The sequence below is a fragment of the Garra rufa genome, chromosome 1 (assembly GCF_049309525.1).
Source record: "Garra rufa chromosome 1, GarRuf1.0, whole genome shotgun sequence".
Lineage (NCBI taxonomy): Eukaryota > Metazoa > Chordata > Actinopteri > Cypriniformes > Cyprinidae > Garra > Garra rufa.
The window spans coordinates 64,065,553-64,092,336 of record NC_133361.1 but is presented as its reverse complement, the minus strand read 5'-3'; the positions used below and the strand labels follow the sequence as shown (position 1 = coordinate 64,092,336).

At 36.3% G+C, this 26,784-nt stretch overlaps 1 protein-coding gene across 1 annotated transcript in view; it reads left to right on the top strand.

Moving 5' to 3' along the window:
- The window catches only part of LOC141318545 (alpha-1,6-mannosylglycoprotein 6-beta-N-acetylglucosaminyltransferase B), a 102,964-nt gene extending 76,520 nt beyond the window's left edge, over positions 1–26,444 (top strand). Inside the window, exons 8-10 of the mRNA XM_073833203.1 lie at positions 6,082–6,251; positions 25,972–26,117; positions 26,242–26,444. Coding sequence (XP_073689304.1) covers positions 6,082–6,251; positions 25,972–26,117; positions 26,242–26,444 — 519 coding nt within the window. The remainder of the gene's footprint in view (positions 1–6,081; positions 6,252–25,971; positions 26,118–26,241) is intronic.
- Positions 26,445–26,784: the final 340 nt, after the last annotated feature.

Here is a 26,784-nt window from a genome sequence, read left to right as displayed (position 1 = left end):
TGGCTGAAAAACCTCCTTAAAGCGTTGCATGAAAGCGGCAAACGTGGGAAAGGAGGGTTGGTCAAGTCTCCAAACCGCGGTGGCCCATTCGAGTGCTCTGCCGGTGAGGAGTGAACAAACAAAAGCGATCTTCCCCTCATCGTTAGAATATAAATGTGGCTGTTGACTGACGAAGAGGGAACATTGTAATAGGAAACCCTTACACTTACTTGGAGTACCATCAAATTTTTCTGGAAAGGCCAGACGAGGGCTGGTAGTCACAGACTGGGCCGCGGGAGGAGGTGTGGCTGGCGTGGGGACGGGAGCAGCGGCAGCGGCGGGGGTAGCAGACAGCTGAAGGCCTTGCAATACTTGAACGAGCTGCTCGGTTACCTTGGTTAACTTGTCCAGCTGGGTTTGATGAACGGATAGTAGAGATGCCTGAGCGGATAGTTCCGAAGTAATCTGCTGTACCGTCGCTGGATCCGTTAGCGGCAAAGTTTTCTGTGAGGAAGGCATGGATTGATCCGGAGACGTTGGATCCATTTGCAACGATTTTATTGTCACAGACAAAGTAAACAGGCAGAAGTCGTCAACAGCAGACAGATGTGGCAGAGACAGAGCAAAAGGGTTGTTCAGAGTCCGGGCAAAAGATCGGGGCAGGCGGCGATCAGATAGAATGGTCCGAACAACAAGCGAGGGTCGATAAAGGGCAGGCAGAGGTCGATAAACAGTTCGGTTGGCAACAGATAGACAGTCCGATGTAAGAACGCTCAGGATTGCTAGCATGACTAAACAAAACTTCGCAAAGAACAGGCTGACGCGGCACTGCTTAAAATGGCCGCCGGAGGAAGTGACCCTGGCGACCCGGAACCGGAGGTGAGCGCGCCAGGTACGAGGATTATGGGATATGTAGTGTTAAAAGTCCGGTGAAGGTTCCCGCTGGCGGCGGTTAGAGGGAGCCACAGAGACCGCATCGGTAACATATATATATATATATATATATATATATATATATATATATAAAATTTTATATATTATTATTAATTAATTATTTTATGTATATAATTTATTTATTTATTTATTTTTGGAACCTGTGATGCTTTTTTAAGGATTCATTGAATAAAACGTTAAAAATAACTATTTATTGAAAATAGAAATTTTTGGAAACTATATACACTATTGTTCAAAATTTGGGGTCAGTAAATATTTTCTTTGCTTGGAAAAAAAAAAAAACTTTAATTCAGAAAAGATGTGTTAACTTGATAAAAAGTGATAGTAAACACTTATGTTGTTAGAAAATATTTTTATTGTGAATAAATGTTTTTTTTTTTACATTCTATTCATCAAACAATCCTAAAAAAAGCATCACAGGTTCCCCCCCAAAAGTTAAAGTTGTATTTTAAATTGCAATAATATTTCATAATATTACTTTTTTTCTCCCCTGTATTTTTGATCAAATAAATGGAACTCTGATGAGCATAAGATATATATATATATATATATATATATATATATATATATATATATATATATATATATATATATATATATATTAAAAATCTTACTGATCCCAAACTTTTGAAAATCAGTGTATGTAGTTAACTAATTTTAACAAATTAAACCTTATATATTGATATTAAACTGTTACCTAAATAACCAACTATTCCATTATAATGACATTTTAATAAAAATATAGTTCTACTACAACTTCAAATATCATAAGCAATCAGAATTTAAACATTAAAAAAAAAAAATAGAATTGATTAACAGTGAAAATTGATATGTGGTATTTATTAATGAAAACATTATAGTTTAAAGTATACTTTATTACACTGCCCTCCAAAAGTTTGGAAACTCCCCTGGCAAAGTGTGGTTTTGGACGATATCAGCATAGTGTGAATCATCTTTGGGCAATCCTTCAGGAGGCTTGGAGTAATACATCAAGTCAATGTTTGAACTGACAGTTTGGATGGCCAGATTATGCAGAGCTGTGCTAATGGTGAATATTTTGATTAATCGAAAATAAGTTTTTTCTATGTATAAACTGTTTATGTAATAAAATATGTTTTCTAGTTTGTGTTTACCCTTATCCGTACAAAATTATCACAAATTAAAAAGGATTCATGGCAATATTTTCCAAAACCCCACTTTTCCAGGGCGTTTCCAAACTTTTAGAGGGCAGTGTATATTTTTATTACATTACTTTTAATAATAGTGGCTGAAGTTGCCGAGCAACACATCAAAAACAGTATTGATCATGCACTTGACCTCAATTCCCATCTTTTACTTTATCAGCAATTAATTTTCATTTCAAAGTGATTTCATTGGAAAACGGCTAAATAAAATTAAGTGCATGTCTGTGTGAAGGCAGAGCATGTATTCTATGATATTCTATTATTTAGTTTCAGTATAACCAAAAAAACAAAAGTTCTATAAGCTTACTGATGTACAAATAAAAATGACTCTAAATACATATTTTAAAGCAATGCTACAAAAACAACAGGCTTTGACTTTAAGGATAGTTGTTTAAGGATGTGATGCTGAGATCAGGCTACATCTTGTTTAAGAAAAAGTGTCATCTGTAGTATATCAACAAGCTAAGAAATGCATGTTACACACAAATATTTCAGAGGTGTCGGTCTGTCATCATCTCGGGGGAGGCCATGCAACTCTTTCATACTTTTGCACCATGCAAACGATGTTTGCGAACGTCTGGGGGAAAAAAATGCCTAGGATAAAACGATGAGTTTCATGAATCATCCTGAAATACCTTGAAATATTTGAGAGCTGCATTACTCATCGAAGGTACATTCAGTGACATTCACTCAATAAACTCTCTAGATAACAATATAGTAGTAGTCCATCCGTAAATTCAGTAAATTAACTGCTTTCCTCTTAAAACTAAAAATATACTATTGTTGCCTTCTTGTACAAAACAAGAATATGTTAGCATCTGGAAGGTGTTTTTTTTTTTCACTCAATCATCTAAGCTGTGAAGACCATGTGATTAAATACTGTGATTAACCACAGGAAAACAGCCTCTGACATTATTGTTTAATAACAAACCAGTGAACAGAAATTATACAGTTCAACCACACACACGTTTACATATGCTAGGACAGTATATTGAGGGATGTATGCCGAGTAAAAATGAAGAAAACAAACAGAAAATTGTATCCACTAAGCGCTGACGATTAGTGCTGATCCATTAAACCCATCGGTGACTTGCCCTCAATTAAACATTACGGGGGCGACTGTATAATTTTCGTTTCTTCACTTTGAGTAAGATGTCTTATGTGTTGGGAATATTCACACAGGCAGATGTGGTCAAACAAAAAATGACAAGTCAATAATTAATGTGGCTTTCGCAGAGAACATGTCATACATTTCTTGTGTTTCTGCCTCCTAAAAATCACTTTAGCTAGTGGCAGTCTTCATTTGTGAGTCATTTTAACTTGAAGTGTTTACTAAATGAATAAATGGTAATGTTTTGACTAGAAACGTCAATAGAGCACTTGATCATTCATCGGACGTGAATCACGAGGAGTCCTTCAGTCAGAACATGTACTCTAATTTATCCCACATCTTCACAGCCAACTTAGCAATTCCCTCTCATTCAGCTAGACCCATCAATGTTAGCACAATCTAGGACTGTTTCCAAAAGCAATCATAAGCCAAAGAAGAGTGTAAAGACCAGTGGTGCAAATCATTTTCTATGACCTTTTTAAGATTCCACTGCAAATAGTTTCCTGATACTCTCCAATGAGGATTACAAACTTTATTTGTTTCCCAAATATGTGACCCTGGACCACAAAACCAGTCATAAGGTCAAATTTTACAAAACTGAGATATATACATCATATGAAAGCTCAATAAATAAGCTTTCTATTGATGTATGGTTTGTTAGGATAGGACCATATTTGGCCGAGATACATCTATTTGAAAATCTGGAATCTGAGGGTGCAAAAAAATCTAAATGCTGAGAAAATCACCTTTAAAGTTCTTCAAATTAAGTTCTTAACAATGCATATTACTAATCAAAAATTACATTTTGATATATTTATAGTAGGAATTTTACAAAAAATCTTCATGGAACATGATCTTTACTTAATTTCCTAATGATTTTTGGCATAAAAGAAAAATCAATAATTTTGACCCATACTATGTATTTTTGGCTATTGCTACAAACATACCCCAGCGACTTAAGACTGGTTTTGTGGTCCAGGGTCACATATGAAGATATTTATTCCAATCAATTTATTTAAACTCTCTGCAATTATCCTATAGCAGATCTAGACAGGTGGAGCTGGGGGAGGTGGAGGGTTTCAGATATATATATATATATATATATATATATATATATATATATATATATATATATATATATATATATATTTTGGTGTACCATTTGTACAGACTTTTGTGAGAACTCTTTAAGCTTTAACAGAATGTTTCATTCATTTTTGGGTTTGTATCATTTCTTTTCATCTGTAAGAGATTGAAATACTTAAGAAAATGTGTACTACTGTCAGGAATAGACACTTAGCAGTGGGTGTTTTTGTTCTCTCTTATACAGTATGTGGGTTGATTTTAGAGCTATTTATTTGAAATTTAAAAAAAAAAAAAAAAAAAAAACAGGGTTTTAGACAAAAGGGAAAATGTTCTCAGCTTTGTGTGGAGACTGAACATACTGTAAAGGTTAGATCCGAATCGTAAAGATCTTTTGATCACGCTTTTGATCAAGGCCTGATGTTTTTGGACGTTTCGGTCCGCTTTGTATCTCTTAAGTCTCTTATCAGACTTTTCTCCAGAGACTATGAGTGAAATGGTTCCCTTAAAAATAAATTAAAACTGTGATGCAAGCTGAGTCGTGAGTACTGTGAACCTTTACACAATAGCTTTGGCTGGCAAAGTCTTTCCAGTTGGTTGTCTGTTTACATTGAGGCTATAGATTGTCAAGACTGCAACAGTACATGACACATCAATAAACCTGCTGATGAACTTCAGCTTTGTGAAATTTGAGAAGTGCAGTATCAAACTGATATTACAGTTGAAGTCAATGTATATATATAGTCAAGGCCGAAATTATTCATACCCCTGGCAAATTATGACTTAAAGTTACTTTTATTCAACCAGCAAGTTTCTTTTTTTTTTAATTAATTAATTTTTTATTAGAAATGGACCAGAAGTCTTCTTTGTCCAGATGAGCATTTGCAAAGGCCAAGCGGGCTTTTGTGTGCCTTATCTGGAGAAGTGGTGTCCTCCTTGGTCTGCTTACGTGAAACCCAGTGGTGTGCAGTGTCCGTTGGACTGTCTGCCTTGAGATGTTGCCACCAGAAGAGCCCAGATTCATCAGGATGGCCTTGGTGGTGATCCTTGGATTCTTTTTTACCTCTCTCACTATCCTCCTGGCCAGCACAGGTATCACTTTTGGCTCCAGACCACGTCCTCTGAGATTTTTCACAGTGCGAAACTTCTTGTATTTTTTAATAATACTTTGCACTGTAGCCACTGGAACTTCAAAACTTTTAGATATGGTATTATAGCCCTTTCCTGACTTGTGAGCAGCTACAATGCGCAGCCGCAGGGCCTTAGTGAGCTCCTTTGTCTTGACTGTCCACAAAACAACAGCAGAGAGCTTCTGTTTTTCACCTGTTGAGTTGACTAAAACTGCTGTTTCCAATGAATCAGGGTAATTGGGATGCGTTAGAACAGCTTGGACTATTTGGAATGGTATAGAACTTTGGATTTTCCCATAGACTGTGATAGTTTGCAAAGGGTATGAATAATTGTGGACATGCCACTTTTTGTTCAAATATAAATAAAAGCTGAGAAATATATATATATTTTTTTTCCACAATGATGCCTCTTGTACATCGTCTTATTATCTTTTAGGAGAAGCCTGTGTCATTTACAGTCAAAAAAAAAAAAAAAAAAAAAAAAAAAAAAAAAAACTTGCTGGTTGGATAAAAGTAACTTTAGTAACTTTTCAGAATTTGCCAGGGGTATGAATAATTTCAGGCTTGACTGTATATATATATATATATATATATGGTAATATGTTATTCTGAACCTAGCCTCTCTTTCCACTCCTTTCAGATCCTTGTGCATGTAGGCTTTCTGACAGAGGAATCCGGTGATGTGTTCAGTCCAAAAGTGCTTAAAGGTGGCCCGCTTGGAGAAATGGTTCAGTGGGCAGACATCCTGACCACCCTTCATGTGCTGGGACATAACCTCAAGATATCACTCTCAGTCAAAGAACTTCAAGGGTGAGTCTCATGATAATGCTCTTACTTCATTAGTATTCAGAAGCCAAACCTTCACCTTGGTACTATTTATGATCTCATGACCTGTGCAGATGTGCTTCAGTTGCATTGTTTTAAAGGTGACATTAAAATGTGCTCAAACACATAGTATATTGCATATTATAAAACGGGCTGTATGTAGAATTTAGAAACCATTGTTATTAGTGAAAACTAACTAACATATAATAACTAACATATTAACTAACTAACTAATAACTAACATATTTGCTCATGCTTGTAACTTACAAGATAAATATATTTATTTATTTATTCATTCATTTATTTATATTATGACATACTATACGTTGCATGTTTTATTTTATTTGAAATTATTTTTGTCATGTCTTACCTTGCCTAAGGTGCCAAGTGACCCAGAAATAGAAAGTGCCACTTTATATTCCTGCATACAGTACTGAGAGTGCATTTCAGCACTATGGACAGCTCCCACAGACACGCAACAGTCTGACTGCATTTGCCGTAGTTATAGGCAACATATCTCTGAAAGGTTTTAAAGCACTTCATTTATACTTGTCTTATATGTTGTAGTTTTTTATTAGAGTTGAAGAGAAGGTTATTATGAAATACCCTAGGGGTGACACCTGCTTGAATATGAGCATGTAATCAGTCTGACTTTGTCAAACCATTGACAAGAAGGCGGTAAGTGTACACAGTTAACCGTTAAAACATGTATACAAGCTTGGAACCGAATAAACGCCCCGGTGAAGGCTTTGATAAATTGCAGGAAGAAAAATGGCAGCATCGAACACTGAACTTTACTATCTCTGGATGCTCCTTGTGAATTTAAATTAGTTGAAAAACTGGAGCACCATGACAACAGGTTTCTGTCTCGCTTCAGGCTGGACAGCAACCAGTTTGACCTTTTACTGGGAAAAGCTGTACACTTTTTTTTCTTTTTATGCAACATAGAAGTGTGAAAATTTACATGGAAAGCAAAAAAAAAAAAAAAAAAAAAGCACGGTCCATAGTGCTGAAAAAACAACATGAACTTAAAGTTAACGGATAAGTTAACTTCCAGAATAAAAATTCCAAAATTTTACTCACCCCCATGCGATCCAAGATGTTCATGTCTTTCTGTCTTAAGTCACAAAGAAATTAAGGATTTTGAAGAAAACATTCCAGGGTTTTTCTCCATATAGTGGGATTCACTGGGGATCAGCAGGTTGCAGTTTTAATACAGCTTCAAAGGGCTCTACACAATCCCAGCAGAGGAATAAGGCTCTTATCTAGTGAAACAATTGGTCGTTTTCTAAGAAAAATAAAAATTTATATACATTTTAACCACAAATGATTGTATTGGAGTAAATGTAATTAGTTACTGTACTTAAGTATCTTTTATACTATTTTGTAATTTTACTAAGTATCAAAGATATTAGCAACTTTTTCTTCACTATGTTTTTTAATAACTATATAAGTTTGTAATGAGTAATGCAATTAGTCGCATGACAGCTAACTTTTTATGGAGCAGTTTTATTTCTGCTACAACAGAAGTGATATTGCCATCTATAGGGCATTGAAGGTACTAGATCTTGTGTGTTTTCCCCTCACACACGACACTTGTCAACTAGCCTACTTCACGTGAATGTGAGTGCATTACCAGGTAGTCCTGAATAACAGGTATTTCAAATACAATAAGGGGGGAAAATAATACTTGATCCTCTGCTGATTGTGTATGTTTGCCCACTAAAAAAAAAAATTCAGTCTATCATTTTAATGGTAGATTTATTTTAACAGTGAGAGACAGAATAACAACAACAACAACAAAATCCAGAAAATTTATTTGCATTAAATTAGTATTTGATCCTCTATCAATCAGGTCAACTCAAGATTTCTGGCTCCCAGGTGTCTTTTATACAGATTAGTAGCACTTTCTTAAAGGATAACTATTGCCAAAATGCAACCTGGACTGTTTTTTTTTTTTTTTTTTTAACTGTAAACGAGACAAACTTATATCTAAAATCATAATTACAACAAACAAGCCGTTTTTGAGATTGACCGTGATTTCATTTTGTGGTCAATGGCCGGTGAATGGGAGTTCTAGGGGCATAATTTTGAGCGCGTCAAAATCGATATTTTTACTAAAGAAGGCTCGACACACCATGAAACTTTGCTCGAAGTATCGCCTGGGTCTCTACACATGAACTCGAGCATTGAGAACATTGTTTGTGTACACAGAGTTTACTAAAAAGAAAGGTTTTGAACAACTCACTTACACTGTTTGGGTTTCCGCTCGCAGCCATCTTGCCAGTCAAGACATGTCGATCTCCGAATGCGAATGATTGGACTCCATAGGACGAAATATTAGGCTTATATGAGGCTCTTTTTACAACTAGAAGGTTAATATTGTTTTTCACTTGCGACAAAACAACAAATTAGCCGTGCATTTATATGGAAATATGCTTTAGGAGCTATCCATCTTTACTCTTCTCTCATTCGGAGATCGACACCTCATGACTTGTAAGACGGCTGCGAGCGGAAACTCAAACAGTGAAAGTGAGTTGTTCAAAACCTTTCTTTTTTGTAAACTCTGTCTACACAAACAATGTTCTCAATGCTCGAGTTCCTGTGTAGAGAACCAGGCGATACTTTGAGCAAAGTTTCATGGTGTGTCGAGCCTTCTTAGTGTTGTAAAAATATCTATTTTGATGCGTTCAAATTAATGCCCCTAGCACTCCCATTCACCGGCCATTGACCACAAAATGAAATCACGGTCAATCTCAAAAACGGCTTGTTTGTCGTAATCATGCTTTTAGATATAAGTTTGTCTCGTTTACAGTAAAAAAAAAAACAGCCCAGGTTGCATTTTGGCAATAGTTATCCTTTAAAGGATAAAAGACACCTGTCTACAGAAGCAATCAATCAGATTCCAAACTCTCCACCATGGCCAAAACCAAAGAGTAGTCCAAGGATGTCAGGGACAAGATTGTAAACCTACACAAGGCTGGAATGGGCAACAAGACAATTGCCCGCAAGGTCCCCCTGCTCAAGAAAGCACATGTACAGGACTGTCTGGAGCCAATGAACATCTGAATGATTCAGAGGAGAACTGGGTGAAAGTGTTGTGGTCAGATGAGACCAAAATCAAGCGCTTTGGCATTAACTCAACTCGCCGTGTTTGACTATGACCCTAAGAACACCATCCCCGCCATCAAACATGGAGGTGGAAACATTATGCTTTGGAGGTGTTTTCCTGCTAAGGGGAGAAGATAACTGTATCAAATAAAAGGAATGATGGACAGGGCGAGAACCACACAATGACCCAAAACACACGACCAAGGCAATAAAGGAGTCTTAAATTAAACCTAAATGACTTGGAGAGGATCTGCAAAGAGGAGTGGGACAAAATCCCTCCTGAGATGTGTACAAACCTGGTGGCCAACTACAAGAAACGTCTGACCTCTATGATTGCCAACAAGGGTTTTGCCACCAAAGTTCTAAGTCATGTTTTGCGAAGAGGTCAAATACTTATTTCACTCATTAAAATGCAAATTAATTTATATCTTTTTTGAAATGTGCTCGTTAAATTACACCATTAAGTAAATGATACAGGCCGAACATATAAAAGAGTCACAACGTCTGATGTGAATTTCGAGACGCCTCCATTTATTTCAAATAAATTAAATTCAACTCAAACATTCAAATAACAAACACAAGAATTCACAAAGGATGTTTACAAACTAAATCGAACAAATCGCAAGAAGGAAAATAATGTCAGTTCACGGGTAGGAACTAAGAAAGCAGAACGTCTGACTCCATCTGTTCTCGGAATAAAGTTCTTACCTGACTCGCATAGAAAATAAAACAGGTGAGTCTTCCGGGCAGCTGCTTCCCTCGCTCAGCTCTTACTAACTAAACAAAAACGTGAACTAACAAATAAATACACTACCCGCTGCTGATTAAAGAACAAAGGATATCACATCTTAAATAACAAAGGTATAAATTAAACCCAATCGTAGAAAACAAAATAGCCCCTTAAAGAGGCGAAAAAAAGCGCCCACGAGAACAATAGAGAGCAGAAAGAGAGAGCCCCGCCATTGTCGCCTCACAGCCTATTTATCCGGAATCCTCGATGACGTCACACTACTCTTGAGGAATAAGGATTCCCCCTCAACGCCACCTAGGGACTTAGAACACAAATGTCACACAGAGTAACAGCGTAACAGCGTTTTTTCTTGATTTTGTTTTGTTGTTGTTATTCTGTCTCTCACTGTTCAAATAAACCTACCATTAAAAGTATTGGCTGATCATTTCTTTGTCAGTCGGCAAACGTCCAAAATCAACAGGGGATCAAATATTTTTTTCTTTCCATCACTGTATAGAGTAGTATTGCATCCTTCATATCTCGAGTTTTTAGTTTTATCAGATTCATAAAAGACAAATACAGCTTCAGGAAGCATGCTGTGGGTGGAGCTAAAGAGTACTGTGACATATTATATCCAGAATTGGATCCTGATGACTCTCGATCTGGTTGATGTGTGCACGTGCTCTTCTGGATAACTGCCCATAGAAGGAATTCATCATACAGGGTCATAATTTTTAACCACAAATGCTCATCTTGCACTAGCTCCACTTTACACAGTATGTTGTCACATTGAAAAGGTCACGCTTGACTTGGGTTGAAGTACCAGTGCAAAGGCCTCTTGGAGCAAAATAATGTTATTTTCTCCTAAAATGCTACTGTGCATGGAGGGGGGAAAGCACTATAGAACACCTATTCCCATTGTATATACTTTGGGACAAGAGAAAAAAAATCCTTAAGTCTAGCAGTTTCTTGAGGCATTAGTAAGATTAGTCAAAGTTGCAATTGTATACCATGTTATAATGCTTGACGGACAACATTGCGCTGGAGGTAATATTGTAATTGATGGTTTGTTCAGCAGTTTAATGCACTGAGCAATGCTGACATGATTTGTGAAAAGGCCTTTACACAAGCATCTGTCAGTCTCTGTGCAACAGACAGTTCTATCAGTGCTTTTCCGATTAATGCGTCAATACACTGAAAGATAACACCATTCTCACTTCACCTTCAAAAGTTCAGCTTTTTGGTTTTTGCCAATCTTGTTAACTGCCAGGCCTGAATGAAATGTGTGAAAATTGCCTTCAGTTACAGTTTTTGTGTTGAACTTGAAGACATTCTTCCTTAATCTGTTTCGTCAGATGATGTGAGGCTGCTGGAGTTAATGCTCTCGCTGATCCGTATCTCTGACAGACTTTGAAGTTAGATGAAAAGTAATTTCTATAGTCTTTTCATGCAAAGAAAAATTAATTCCTTTATTATGATCTGATATGTCTATAAATTGGCCTGTGAAATAGAGAACTGTCTATATGAGAGCCAAAACACTAATGCATGTTATACAATCTTTGCAGTGTCTAGTAGAATCACTCTAGGAAACTGGCCGTGTTTCTTTGTCTCTCGCACTGCTCAGATTTGCTCAAGTAAATAATTTCTTCAAATAAATGGCTCCTCATCCCATGCATTTGCCAGCAAACAAACCCCTAAGCTTAGCAGGGACCTGAGCCATATCTATAGGGACGAGAATATCACAGGCTGTTTTCCAAAACCCGGGAAGTCTTGTAAGGCAACATCCAAACTAAAATAGAACAGGACTAAACACAAATGATTTGTTGTTAGCATGCTAATGATGCAATACTAAATTCTCTTTCAATGAATGTCAGTTGACTTGACAGACATATTTGACCAATTTTTTCTTTCTACTTGAATGGACTGATATCAAACGCTTCTTGACTCACTTTTAAATAACAAATCAGAAACTAAATCTGACACAAACGGTCCCATAATGTTGTTTCCTAGGCTCGAATAACATTAAAAAATGAAAATGAAGCTTTTAACAACAGCTACTGGCTCTTTTATTTCCAAGGCGGGAGTTATTCTGACATTTTGCACATTGCAGTTTCTCTCATTCATAGTAATATGAGTGGACAGTCTTGGTATATGCAGTCTTCGACGATGCGTATGTCTAGTTGATTTGTATATTTTCATCTGGAAGATGTATTTTGTAGAGTGTTTGCTCAGCTGCAGTGCCTCTCTAAAATGTTTCCTGTCAGATGTTAAATGGACATTTAGAAAATGTGTTTAAGATCCTTGTGAACTTGAATGAATGTAAAACAGCTATGCTAAAGATTTTTGCCAAGTACATAAAAGACACTTTTCAGACTGGAGACATATGTGTGCTACCTGGGTATTAGACTTAAAATAGAAAACACACACATATTATGTAAGATAGTACATTTTATTTAGTCTGAACAGTAGAATGAACAGATTTATGATTTTTCTATACTAAATCAGAATCAGAAAGCGCTTTATTGCCAATTATGCTTGCGCATACAATTATTATATTTTAGTGTCACATGCTTCCAGTACACAGATACAACAATAACGACACACAGACAATAAATATAAGATAACAATAAAAATCCACATATTTAAATATAAATAGACCAAAAAAATAAAAAAAAATAAAAACTAAATATATTGGAATGAATACAAAATATATTTCTAAAAGAATTTTCCTGATTTAGCCAACATTTGAAATGATTTAATAATAATAATAATAATAATAATAATAATAATAATTTATTTTTATTATTATTATTATTATTATTATTATTATTATTATTATTATTATTATTATTATTATTTATAGGGTACCAATTATTTTATTAAATTAAATTGTTTGAAAATTTTGTAAGATTGTTGGTATTATTATTATTATTTATTTTTTTTTCTCTTTTTTTTTTTAGGCTACCAATTATTTTATAACATTAAATTGTTTGTAAAATGTGTAAGTTTGTTTATATTATTATTATGAATATTATTATTATTATTATTATTATTATTATCAATTTATGTATTGTTTACTGAATTAATTTTATATTCATTTATAAGAGTGTTCTCCCACTTTATACACCATTTTAGTTGTATTTATTTATTATTTTATTAGTTATGGTTTTCTCTGAATTCATTAATTAATAATTTAATTTATTAATTACTTAAAACAAAAATTATATATATGCTGCGAGCAATTCTGCCTCAACGTTTCAACTCCTTGAAATTATCTGGTTAAAGGTTTTATTTAGGTTATTCACATATTCTTATTCTGTGACAACTGTTTCTTTTGTAAGCTGTGTACATTTTGGGCCTTTTGTTTTAGAAAACATAAAGGTTTATTTCTACAGAAGTCTATGGAATGCAAAAGCTTTGAAACTCAAGATCACAAAAGTGCTCAGAATGCAGATAGACCCTTATAATTTCAAGGTGGCAATTTGTCTAGACAACAGAGTATTTTGAGAAGACAGCATTTTATACTATTCACACTATGAAGTGTTTAGAATGCTTTTCAGTGCTTTCTATAAGGAAGCTCAAAAGGTGATGTAACAGAGCCACATAGACTTGTGAGAAAGGCTCTTTTGAAATGGACCAAAAAGAAACCGCATATAGCAACCGTCTAGCACAACCTTGCAACTGCATAGTAACATCTTAGTAACAACCCAGAACACCCTAGCAAGCTCTCTCGTCACTTCTGTATTTGTTCACAGCAGAACAGTCCAGATATAGTTCTGATTGTAACTCAGTGTCTTCTGACTCTCTGAACTGATCAGACACACTCAGCCTCACTGATGAGTCTCTCTAATGCAACACGCTCTGATTGGCTTTCCCTCTTCACTGCATACTTCATGTGTTTTCTCTGTAGGGAATAGGCAGATGTCTGTTCTCCAGCTGTTGGAGAGGTTTATGATATTCTCTCCTCCACAGCAGCTGCTGTCCCTCTATTCTCATCTTCATTCCCGCTGGCTGTGTGCTGTCAGTGTCAAAGCGGTGCACAGATTCACAGGAAATACATGAAATACTCATGCTTCCTGTCAAAAGCTCAGCGCATGCAACATGACAGAAACTCGTCGCCCTTTCATGTTTTAAAATGCCATGAAACTCCCTGTTTCACCACAGGTCAATTCTCACCAAAGATATGAAAATGTAAAATAGCATGCCTGAAGATGTGGAGTGGAGCAAGGAAAGGATATTAGTTTATAACCTCTGTTTTATTGCATTTCAACAAAGTTAACAGTGTTAACATTTGAAAATGCACAAATACATTTTTGTAAGTTCACAGTGTATTACAGACATATATTGTTTTGTATTAGTATGCCATTGCATGTATATTTGATTTGATTAATAAAAAAAATCAATTTTCATTATAATTTCAAATATAATAATTTTTATTTTAACACTTTTTTAATTCTGTAAGTTTAAACCCATTTTTACATTCTTATATTTATATTACATTGTTTTATTAAATTATGTTCAAATCAAATTTGTAAATGCATGCTACAATAAAATACAAATATATTGTACACTTTCTTTATAAACAATTACAATTTTTCTTAATTTGTTATTATCTTTAAGCAGTTTTTTTTAGTTAAATGTTGTAGGTTTTTAGGTATTATTATTATTATTATTATTATTATTATTATTATTATTATTATTATCATCAGAGTTACCAATGTTACAATTTAATACATTTTTGTATTACAGTATTTTATTTTTTATTTTGTTAAAAGTAACAAAAAAATTTGAGTGTTTTATTATTATTATTATTATTATTATTATTATTATTATTATTAAAATATATGCCACAAATGTACAAATATATTATACACTATTTTGATAATATTAGTGTTTTGTAATGTTTTTTAAGTGTTATTATTATTATTATTATTATTATTATTATTATTATAATTATTCATTTTAAGAGTTACCAATGTAACAATTTAATACATTTTAACAGATGTAATAGTGTTCAAATTTGCAAATGCATGCTGTAATAAAATAAAAAAATGCCATAAATGTACAAATATATTATATACTTTATTTAGATAATATTACAGTATTATTATTATTATTATTACTACAGTTTAACAATTACCAATGTTACAATTTAATACATTTGAACAGATGTAACAGTGATCAAGTTTGCAAATGCATGTTGTAATAAAATACAAAATATATGCCATAAATGTACAATATATTATATACTTTATTTAGATAATATTACATTATTATTATTATTATTATTGTTTATTATTTATTATTATTATTATTATTATTATTATTATTATTATTATTATTATTATTATAGTTTAACAATTACCAGTGTTACAATTTTAAACATTTAAACAGATTTAACAGTGTTAAAATGTACATGCTGAAATAAAAGGCACACATATTTGCCGAATAAGAACACATATATTATAAACTTTACTTAGACACCTGTCACAGTCTGGCTGAGATGAGGAGTGGAGATTGAGCAGGAGAACCGGATAGAATGAAATGTAAACAGTTTATTAAATGAAACACTGAAATACAAACAAATAAACAAAAACCAGGAGCATCAAATGAGAACATGTAACATTAACGACGGACAGCAGGGAGTGATCAGACACAGACTTAAATACACTGAAAAACAAGGCGTGGTCACAAACAAGCTAACAAGATAACGAGGGGGAAATACAAATATGGGCATGGATGGAACCAAAAACACTAAACCAGAAGGGGGAGCAAATGGGACAAACCAAAAGTACTGGAAACAGAGGTGGAAAAACACTAGGAAAACAGAACAGGACAGGACAAAATACTGACATTACACCCCCCTCCCCAAAAGTCGCGTCTCGCGCCGTCTAAAATCCATAGGGGAGGGAGGGTGGGCACCCTGGAGACCACTAGACAGGGATACAGGAAACACAGGATACAGGGGTGGTCTCCAGGGCGGATCAGGGAGCTCCGGAGGCCATGGCCGGGTTAACAGTTCAGGAGGCCATGGTGGGTCTGGGAGTTCAGGGGGCCATGGCCGGGTAACCAGTCCAGGAGGCCATGGTGGGTCTGGGAACTCAGGGGGCCATGGCTGGGTAAACAGTACAGGTGGCCATGGCGGATTTGGGGGCTCAGGAAGCCATGGCCGGGTAAACAGTCCAGGTGGCCATGGCGGATCTGGGGGCTCAGGAAGCCATGGCCGGGTAAACAGTCCAGGTGGCCATGGCAGATCTGGGGGCTCAGGAAGCCATGGCCGAGTAAACAGTCCAGGTGGCCATGGCGGATCTGGGGGCTCAGGAAGCCAAGGCCGAGTAAACAGTCCAGGTGGCCATGGCAGATCTGGGGGCTCAGGAAGCCATGGCCGAGTAAACAGTCCAGGAGGCCATGGCAGATCTGGGGGCTCAGGAGGCCATGGCCGAGTAAACAGTCCAGGAGGCCATGGCTGATCAGCGGAGTATCCCCCCCCCCCGCAGGAGAGGGCGCGCAGGAGAGAGCTCCGGCTCTGGAGGGCACGCAGGAGAGAGCTCCGGCTCTGGAGGGTGCGCAGGCTCTTGAGGAGCGGGCTCTGGACGGCACTTTGGCTCTTGAGGAGCGAACTCTGGACGGCGCTCTTGAGGAGCGGTCTCTGGACGGCACTCTTGAGCGGGCTCTGGACGGCTGGACGACCCCAGCGGAGATTCAGGAGGGCTGGGCGTCTCCATCGGAGACTCTGAAGGAGCAAGCTCTGGGCGAGTGGTCACTGGAGGGCACTCTTGCGGCGCAGTCACTGGAGGGCTGGGCGGAACCAGCGGAGACTCAGGGAGGCTGGGCGGAACCAGCGGAGACTCTGATTTGACGGTAGCCATCTTAGGTGCAGACTCAGGAACGGCGGCCATCTTGGCCGGGAACTCAGGAACGGCAGCCATCTTGCTTGCAGACTCTGGCGTGGCAGCCATCTTGCTTGCAGACTCTGACATGGCAGCCATCTTGCTTGCAGACTCTGGCGTGGCAGCCATCTTGCTTACAGACTCTGGCGTGGCAGCCATTTTGTGAGCTGACGTTGACGTGGCGGCCATTTTGTGAGCTGACGCAGCTGCCTGAGGTACTGGGCTGAGGATCAACGTGGGGCTTAGGAGGACTTGGGGACACGTGGGAGGCAAGGAGGGGGTGAGGTCGCTGGAGTGATATGCGGAGGGTTCTGGCTTTTGGTGAGATGGGGTGATTGCAGGCTTCCAGATGGGAGGAGGATTACTATCCTCCACCATGACTTGGAACGAGGAACCACACAAATCGAGAACGAAATTTACAAAATCTTCTACGGGACGGTAGCAATCATTTGGAGTAATCAACTGGAACAAATAATCATCTTTGAGTCCCATCTGGAAGCATGCGTTGATCATTTTATCACTCCATCTCACCAGATGGTAAATACTCAGAAACTCAACCACATATTCCTCCAGCGAACGCTCACCTTGCTGGAGGTTCCATAGTTTGTCCTCAGCCCAGGTCATATTTCTTTGTCTAGGTCCGTTGTTCTGTCACAGTCTGGCTGAGATGAGGAGTGGAGATTGAGCAGGAGAACCGGATAGAATGAAATGTAAACAGTTTATTAAATGAAACACTGAAATACAAACAAATAAACAAAAACCAGGAGCATCAAATGAGAACATGTAACATTAACGACGGACAGCAGGGAGTGATCAGACACAGACTTAAATACACTGAAAAACAAGGTGTGGTCACAAACAAGCTAACAAGATAATGAGGGAGAAATACAAATATGGGCATGGATGGAACCAAAAACACTCAACTAAAAGGGGGAGCAAATGGGACAAACCAAAAGTACTGGAAACAGAGGGGGAAAAACACTAGGAAAACAGAACAGGACAGGACAAAATACTGACAATACCATTACAGTATTTCATAATATGTTTTGTTTTAGTTTAAAGTAACTAAAATGTTTTATTGTTTCATTATTATTATTATTATTATTATTATTATTATTATTATTATTATTATTATTGTTATTATTATTATTATTATTATTATTATTATTATTATTATTATTATTATTATTAGTGTTGTTGTTTTTCCATTGTTATTAATATAATTTTACCAATGTTACAATTTAATACATTTTTATCAGATTTAACAGTGTTCAAATTTGCAAATGCATAATGCAAAAAAGAAAAGGAAAAAAGCCACTTTATTCATATACTATTTATTTATTAATTCATTTATCTATTCGGTAACACTTTACAATAAGGGTTGTATGAATTAGCATTAGTTAATGCATTAGTTAACATGAGCTAAGCATGAACAACAACTCTGCATTAGTTAACATTAGTTAACGTTAACTTACACGTTTATTAATGCATTTATTCATGTTAACAACTGAATTAATTAATGTTAGTTAATGCATTAGTTAACACGAACTAACCATGAACAACAACTCTGTTCAGCATTAGTTAATCCTAGTTTACGGTAACTTACACGTATAGTAATGCATTTATTCATGTTAACAACTGAATTAATTAATGTTAGTTAATGAATTAGTTAACATGAACTAACAATGAACAAGGCATCTGTTCAGCATAACTTAATCTTTGTTCATGTTAACTTATTCATATATTAATTTGTTAGTTAATGCATTAGTTAACATCAACTAACAATGATCAACTCCACTGTTCAGGATTACTTAATGTTTTGTTAATGTTAATGTATACATTTACTAATGCATCTCTTTACGTTAATGCATTAGTTAACATGTACTAAAAATGAACAAGGCATCTGTTCAGTATTACCTAATCTTTGCTCATGTTAACTTATTCATATACTAATGTGTTTGTTCATGCATTATGCCTATGCCTGTAAATAACTGTATTTAATTAGACTACATACAGTATATACACATATGTTTATGTAGAAGCTAACACACACAATGGATAAACAATACTACCTCCCCATTTGGGCTATTGGCAAACTTGGAAACCATCTAAACATCATCAGATAATGTTTCTCATGTTTGTAGACTGTTTATTAACATGACTTACCATTAACAAAGTATTTATTAAGGGAATTTGTGAACCTTTTTGTAAAGTGTACACTAGTCCAACATTAACTGATGTTTTACTAACATTTGTAAACTCTTTATTAACATGATTTACCATTAACAATGTATTTATTAAGGGAATTTGTGAACCTTATTGTAAAGTGTACACTAGTCCAACATTAAATAACGTTTAACCAACATTTGTAAACTCTTTATTAACATGACTTACCATTAACAAAGTATTTATTAAGGGAATTTGTGAACCTTATTGTAAAGTGCACACTAGTCCAACATTAACTGATTTTTTACTAACATTTGTAGACTCTTTATTAACATGATTTAGACATACCACTTACAAATAATAAACAAACAAACAAACAAACAAACAAACAAACAAACAAAAAATAGATTTAACAGTTTTGTTTCCATGTGACAGCACACTAACACACACTAACAGAGTAAGACTGTAAACGCGGGAAATCTTGCGCTGACAAACGTGACTTCAAACAAATGGCGGACGACGTGCAAGAAGATAATAATATAATAATAATAATAATAATATGTGGATATCTTTTATTTACCGAACGTTCATGAGGTTAAAAAAATGTTTAGATTCAGTCGTGGAGACTGTGTGAACCACGAGAACTGTATGTATGTTATGGCGCTAGCAATGCTTCCGTCTTCCGTCAGCTCGTTTTCTGAAATCGTTTAATTCCACGTGACTATCTACTGAGAGCACGCACGTTTGTTGTTGTGGAGTTCGTCGGCAAAATCGCCCGCGGGAACAGAATGGATCAGACCTAGTAAAACACCGCGTGATATGACGGATTTACTGGCTTGGAAAATAGCAGCTTTAAAATGCAAAGGTGATTACCAACTATTTGTCCAGCTTAACCTGACCATGCTTGCTCACTACCAGTTACATTAGGAGAAACACCTCCTTCTTCGCTAAGTTTATTTATTTAGTTTTGTTTTGTTTATTTAATGAATTGATTATTGTCACGATGTAGGCAGGAACACACGAACAACGACGTAGTAAAAGACGAATATTTAATAAATCCAACGGAATACAAGCAGACACAGGAACAGCAGGGTAAGACATCCATAACATCAAAGACCGACAAGAGTACAGGGGAAAACACACACCTTAAATACACAGACTGATTACACATCCAGGTGGAGACAATGAAGGAGGAACCAAACACACTGAACTGCGGGGGAGAATGGGAGAAACCAACATGAAAGTCCGGGGATGTGACATTACCTCCCCCTCCCAGAAGGCGTGTCCTCACGCCGACAAACAGGAAACAACAAACAGTCTTAGGAGGGGGTTTCGGCGGAGGACGGACTCCCGGGAGGAGGGCACAAGATGGAGTCCAGGGTGGTGACGGAGGGAGGAGCCAAGGATGTGACAGGAATGGGCTGGAGCAGGAGGAGCCAGGTGGGACCCAGAATGCAGCCAAGATGTATTCCCACGGTGGAGCCGATGGAGGGAGGAGCCATGGTGGAGGAAGGGCTGACGACTCCAAGGGGCCGACCGACGGAGGCGGAGCAGGTGGTGGGAGAGCCCGAGGCGGAGACGGAAAGCCGATGATCTTGGGTGACACCGCAGATCCGGAGGGCCAAGGTGGAACCCAAGGCTCTGGCGACCAAGGCGGAGATGGAGATCCGGAGATCTGCGGCGGAGCCGGAGCGACAGAGGACCGAGGCTGTGCCCGCGGGAGGGAGGAGGTCCACAGAGCCGGTGGGACGGCGCGACGAGGCACAGCCGGAGGAGTAGAGTCCAGAGGCGAAGGTGGGGCGACGACTGACCAGGGCGGAGCCGGAGGGACGATGGTGCCCGGTGGAGCTGGTGGATCGACGGGCGATGGCGGAGACGAGGGAGCAGAGAGCCGGGGTGGAGCCGCAGGGTCGGAGGGCTGAGGCGGAGTCCAGGACTCTGAGGCTGGAGGCGATGGTGAGGAATCCTCCAGCCATGACACCGATGGAGACTGGCAGACCCGCGGCGAACCCACCGCACAGATGGTGGGCTGAGGGTGAGCAAGGGGACAGACAGTCGACAACGGGGATTCAGGAAGGCTGGGCGGAACCAGCGGAGAATCAGGACTAGGCAGAAGAGGGAGGGTGGGTGGGAAGTCCAGGCAGATAGGTATTTCCATGACACAGTCAATTATATCCCCAAAATCTTGTTCCAGCTCACCCTCAGTGATGGTGCAGTGGGCGGGGCTCTCTACCGCCCCTTCTTGCTCGACGCAGCACTCCACCGTGGCAGATGTAGTGGCCGGCTCTCACACCTGGTCGGATGATATGACCCCATCGGCGCTCCACACTGCTGTCGCTCCGGGCTCGGGCTTTCCGTCTATGATGGGCTCATAATCCGTCGGTCGGGGTGGCTGGCTGGACTCTGGGTCTGGAGTGACACTGGCGAGATTATCCACGGAACAGGCGGGGAACGAGGGTCTGTTTCTCGCCAGTGTCCACTCCACAAACGCGGCGAAGTCCGCTCGAGGGCCGGCGATGACGGCGCTCTGCAAGACGCGTTGAGGCTGGCGTCATAGAACTCACAGAGCGCGTCGTCCGGATAGCTGGTGGTATTAGCTACGAGCTGGAACATAAACGTGTAACCCTCGAGCGGTAAATCCCCCTGCTTCAGCCGGAGGAGGATGAATTCAGGACGGAGGAAGGAATCCATGGGGAAAAACACAACGGAAACAAAAAGACTGAAAAACAGAACGATAAACAAAACGGGGTGGAATACGTAAAAAAACTGTTTCGGTCGGTCTTTCTGTCACGATGTAGGCAGGAACACACGAACAACGACGTAGTAAAAGACGAATATTTAATAAATCCAACGGAATACAAGCAGACACAGGAACAGCAGGGTAAGACATCCATAACATCAAAGACCGAGAAGAGTACAGGGGAAAACACACACCTTAAATACACAGACTGATTACACATCCAGGTGGAGACAATGAAGGAGGAACCAAACACACTGAACTGCGGGGGAGAATGGGAGAAACCAACATGAAAGTCCGGGGATGTGACAATTATATAATGTAAATGTATATAATGCATACCACAAATATGTAATAATATAATATGTAATAAAGTTGAAAATCTAAGTGATGCATGAATGGCTTTCACTCATTTAACGTCAAGTAAAATCAATGACTGCTTTGTTATTAACCCACAAATGTTAGTTAAACGTTAGTAAATGTTGGACTTGTGTACACTTTACAATAAGGTGCACAAATTATCTTATTAAATACTTTGTTAATGGTAAGTCATGTTAATAAATTGTCTACAAATGTTGGTTAAACGTTAGTTCATGCTGGACTAGTGTACACTTTATAAGGTTCACAAATTCACTTAGTAAACACTTTGTTAATGGTAAGTCATGTTAGTAAAGAGTTTACAAATGTTAGTAACACATCAGTTAATGTTGGACTAGTGTACACTTTACAATAAGGTGCACAAATTCATTAGTAAGTGCTTTGTTCAATATAAGTAATGATAGTAAAGGGCCTATGAACATGAATAACACATCAGTAGATGCTTTCCTCTTTAGACGTGTTTACCAGTAGGCCAAATTGATGCCTTATTATTAAATTAAGTTATGAAAGGTACAAGCAAGCTTTTGTACCTTTAAGATGGTGAGTTAGAACTGTTTATCCTGACTGTGTATCAGTATCACACTAATGTAAATATGCACAGCAAGTCTAATTACCAAAAATTAAATAAAGCTGTTTACCATTATTGTTCATTATTAGCTCATGTTAACTAATGTTAATTAATAAAGCTGTTAACGTGAATAGATGCGTGTAGGTCAGTGTAAACTAGGATTAACTAATGCTGAACAGAGTTGTTGTTCATGCTTAGTTCATGTTAACTAATGCATTAACTAATGCTAATTCATACAACCTTATTGTAAAGTGTTACCATTTATGCTTATTTCAATCTAATTAAAAGTTGCAATATGTAAAAGTAACTAACCATTTGTTATATGTGATTTTTACCAAAAATAAATACAAATATAAAATATATAATCAGTACTTTTATGCACAATTAAATGTGAAGCTGTTTGCATTCTTCCCCTGCATCTGAATATATAAAAATCTGATTTTGCATTTGTAATGGCTTATAAATACCATTTTTATAGAGAATTGTTAAATAACTGTCACTGTGTGATAATTTACAGACGTAATGCTGCTAATCTGTGAACACGCTGACAGTAACGATGGATTGTGTGTTTGTGATGCTGAGTTTATCAGCGTTAGATCGTGTCATGTTTCAAACGAGCAGCAGTCCACCTCTTCATAAATCTAGAAACTCTCTCATTACAAATGATCATTACACAAACATTTCAAAAGTGTCAGTGGTTGACTGAAAGCCTGTCGCTCTGTCAGCATCGAGGGAGAGCACCATAATTTTGCACCACACAAGCCAACACTTGTGACCTATGTTGGTATAAAGTATGTGAAGTACCTGTCAAAAGAAAAGGTCACGTGGAGTCATGAATAATTATAAGACAGTGACTTCTCGTAGGTTGAGGCAATGCAGCTTCATGAATAATTATGAGACAAGCTGACATAGACATGCACACACTATATACTGTACATCCTGTGATGTTGACTCAGTGTGCATTTTTAAAACTCTAGAAGACAAGAAAAAAAAAAAAAACTCTGCATGGGAAATTATCTCTGAGCTCTTAAGATTAAAAAATAATTGATGGAAATTTATTTTCAATGAAAGTTGAGTATTATGAGTGACAGTGACCGTATCTGATGTAATGTGGGTATGTCTAGAAGTGCAACAAAGGTACTTGTGATGCAATACAGCAACTACCAAGGACTTGAAGGCAGTGGAGATCATTGATCATGTGATCCATCATTGTGATAATTAAGTGCTGGCACAATAGATAAGTTCTTGTTATTGTGATCAATTCCGGTGTTACGATTTGTCTCTGGTCACATGTAGCATTAAAAAGTAAAAAAAAAAAAAAAAAAAAAAGTTACTTACGATGATGAGTGTGAAAATGTTTGTAGTTTAATTGAGTTTAATGAATTTTTTGAATTAAAAATGTATGATCTTCAGGATTTCTAGTAAATAACAGCGTGAATTCTAAAATAAACTAAGACAGTATTATTTTAGTATTGTTTATATACTGTGGCAGTATATAATACATATTTTTGTTTAGCTTGTAAAGTAACAACAACAATATTATTATTATTATTATTATTATTATTATTATTAATAAAGTTGCAATTTTAATACTTAAATATTTAAATATTTTCTATTGAATATTTATATTTTATATTATATTTATATTATTTATATTTTATATTATTTCTTATTTATATTAATTATTATAGTTAATCTAGCTAAATATAGCTAAATATAGCTAAAAGTTATAAACAATTAAGAAACCATTTTAGTAATTTTGTTATTCAATTTTATTACTTCAACTTAAAGTTGTAATTTTAATCATTACATATTTTTACATTGAATATTTATATTTTATATTTATTATTTCTGATTTAATTGTAGATACAAGTTATAAAATTAAGAAAACATTTTAGTAATTTTGTTATTCAATTTTATTACTTTTAAAAATATATGTTTGCCTGTTTATTTATTATTATTATTATTATTATTATTATTATTATTATTATTATTATTATTATTATTATTATTGTTGTTGTTGTTGTTGTTGTTTTAGTTTTTGTAATTATAATACTTCAACATAAAGTTGCAATTTTAATAAGTAAATATTTTCTAATTTTGTTATTCACTTTTATTACTTTTTAATACATTTGCCTTTTTTAGGTTGTTATTATTATTGTTATTATTATTATTATTATTATTATTATTATCATCGGAGTTGCCAATGTTACAATTTAATACATTTTAACAAATTTTACAGTGTCCAAATTTGCAAAAGCATGCTGACATAAAATGCACAAATATATGCCAAATAAAATACAAATATATTACAAATATATGTTTTGTTTTGTTTTGTTTTTAGTTAAAAGTAACAAAAATATTTGAGAGTATATTATTATTATTATTATTATTATAGTTGTTGTTGTTTTGCCATTGTTTTAGTTTTAGTAATACTTCAACATAAAGTTGTAATTTTAATAACTATATAATTTTTCCATTGAATATGTATATTTTCTATTATTTCAGATTTATATGAATTATTATAGTTAATCTATAGTTGTGTTTGTTTGTTTGGTTTGGTTTCATTTTAATTGTAGCTAAAAGCGATAAAAAATAAGAAAAATATTACATTTAGTAATTTTGTTATTCAGTTTTATTACATTTTAAGTATGTTTAGTAGCTAAAAGTTGTTAAAAAAGTAAAACACAAACTATTTTAGTAATTTTGTTATTAAATTGTATTACTTATTAAATGTGTTTTCCTATTTATTATTATTATTATTATTTATTTATTTATATATATATATTATATATTACATTTATTTACTAATGTACTAGACATACAGACAGATGGACAGATGACAGATAGATAATTATGATATTAAATTATTAATTTATAACAAAATACATTTTAGCAGCAAGAAAACTGATTGTCAAATTAAAATGACAATTAAAATTGATCATAGTTTCAGAATCTCTGGCCAGTTGTGCAGTTTAACCATTAATATTGGGGTATCCAGCAGCATAACAATTCAGTACAGCCATTCACTAACCTCCAGTAATATGTGAACATCCCATCAAAGGTTTGATGGGAGTGAGGGACTGCATTACAGCCATCATTGTGTGAATGACTGTGGAGAACAGGTTCAGTGAGAGGAAGGCCAGCACACAGCTTGCAGACACAGTTTGTCACACAAGCTGTAAAGCCGTGTGCTACAAGACGCCAGAGGTGAGAAAAGACACACAGACAGCTGTCACGTCTCATCAGGGGTCTCCTGTACAACAGACTGGTAATTATTCAGCATCAGTATAAACTAGAGAGAAACAAAATTAAGATTAACGCAGTGTTAATATCATTTGTTATGTTTCAATCTGTCATTGAAGCAGTGTCTATCTGATCTTGCTCCCTGTTAGCACCCATCCTCCTGTCATACTCAAGGGAAAATGAGCCGGTGGAAGGAATAAATGGGGTCTCTCCTGCTGTGAGGGGACAGCAGTTTAAAAACTGTCATTCAGTGCACTTTGAATTAGAGGAGCATATGTCTGCAGCGCAGCACTGCGGCATCATCAGCTGCGTTTCTCAAATCACCACTGTCTTTCACTCTGAGGAATGGTAATGATGTGCATAATTTAAAGGAATAGTTCAGCCAGAGATAAAATTCCAGTCATCATTTACTCGCCCTCACGTCGTTCCGAACCTGCAGGACTTTCTTTCTGCTGTGGAACCGAAAGAAAAAAAAATATTGCAGATCAGCACCGTTCAAAGGTTTAGGGTTGGTAAGATTTTTTTTTTGGTTTTGAAAGAAGTTTCTTATGCTTATATATATATATATATATATATATATACAAAAAAAAGTACATTGTAAAGTATTGTTACAATTTAATATAAATATGTTCTATTTTAATATACGTTCAAATGTAATTCTTGTGAATCAAAGCTGAATTTTCAGCATTATT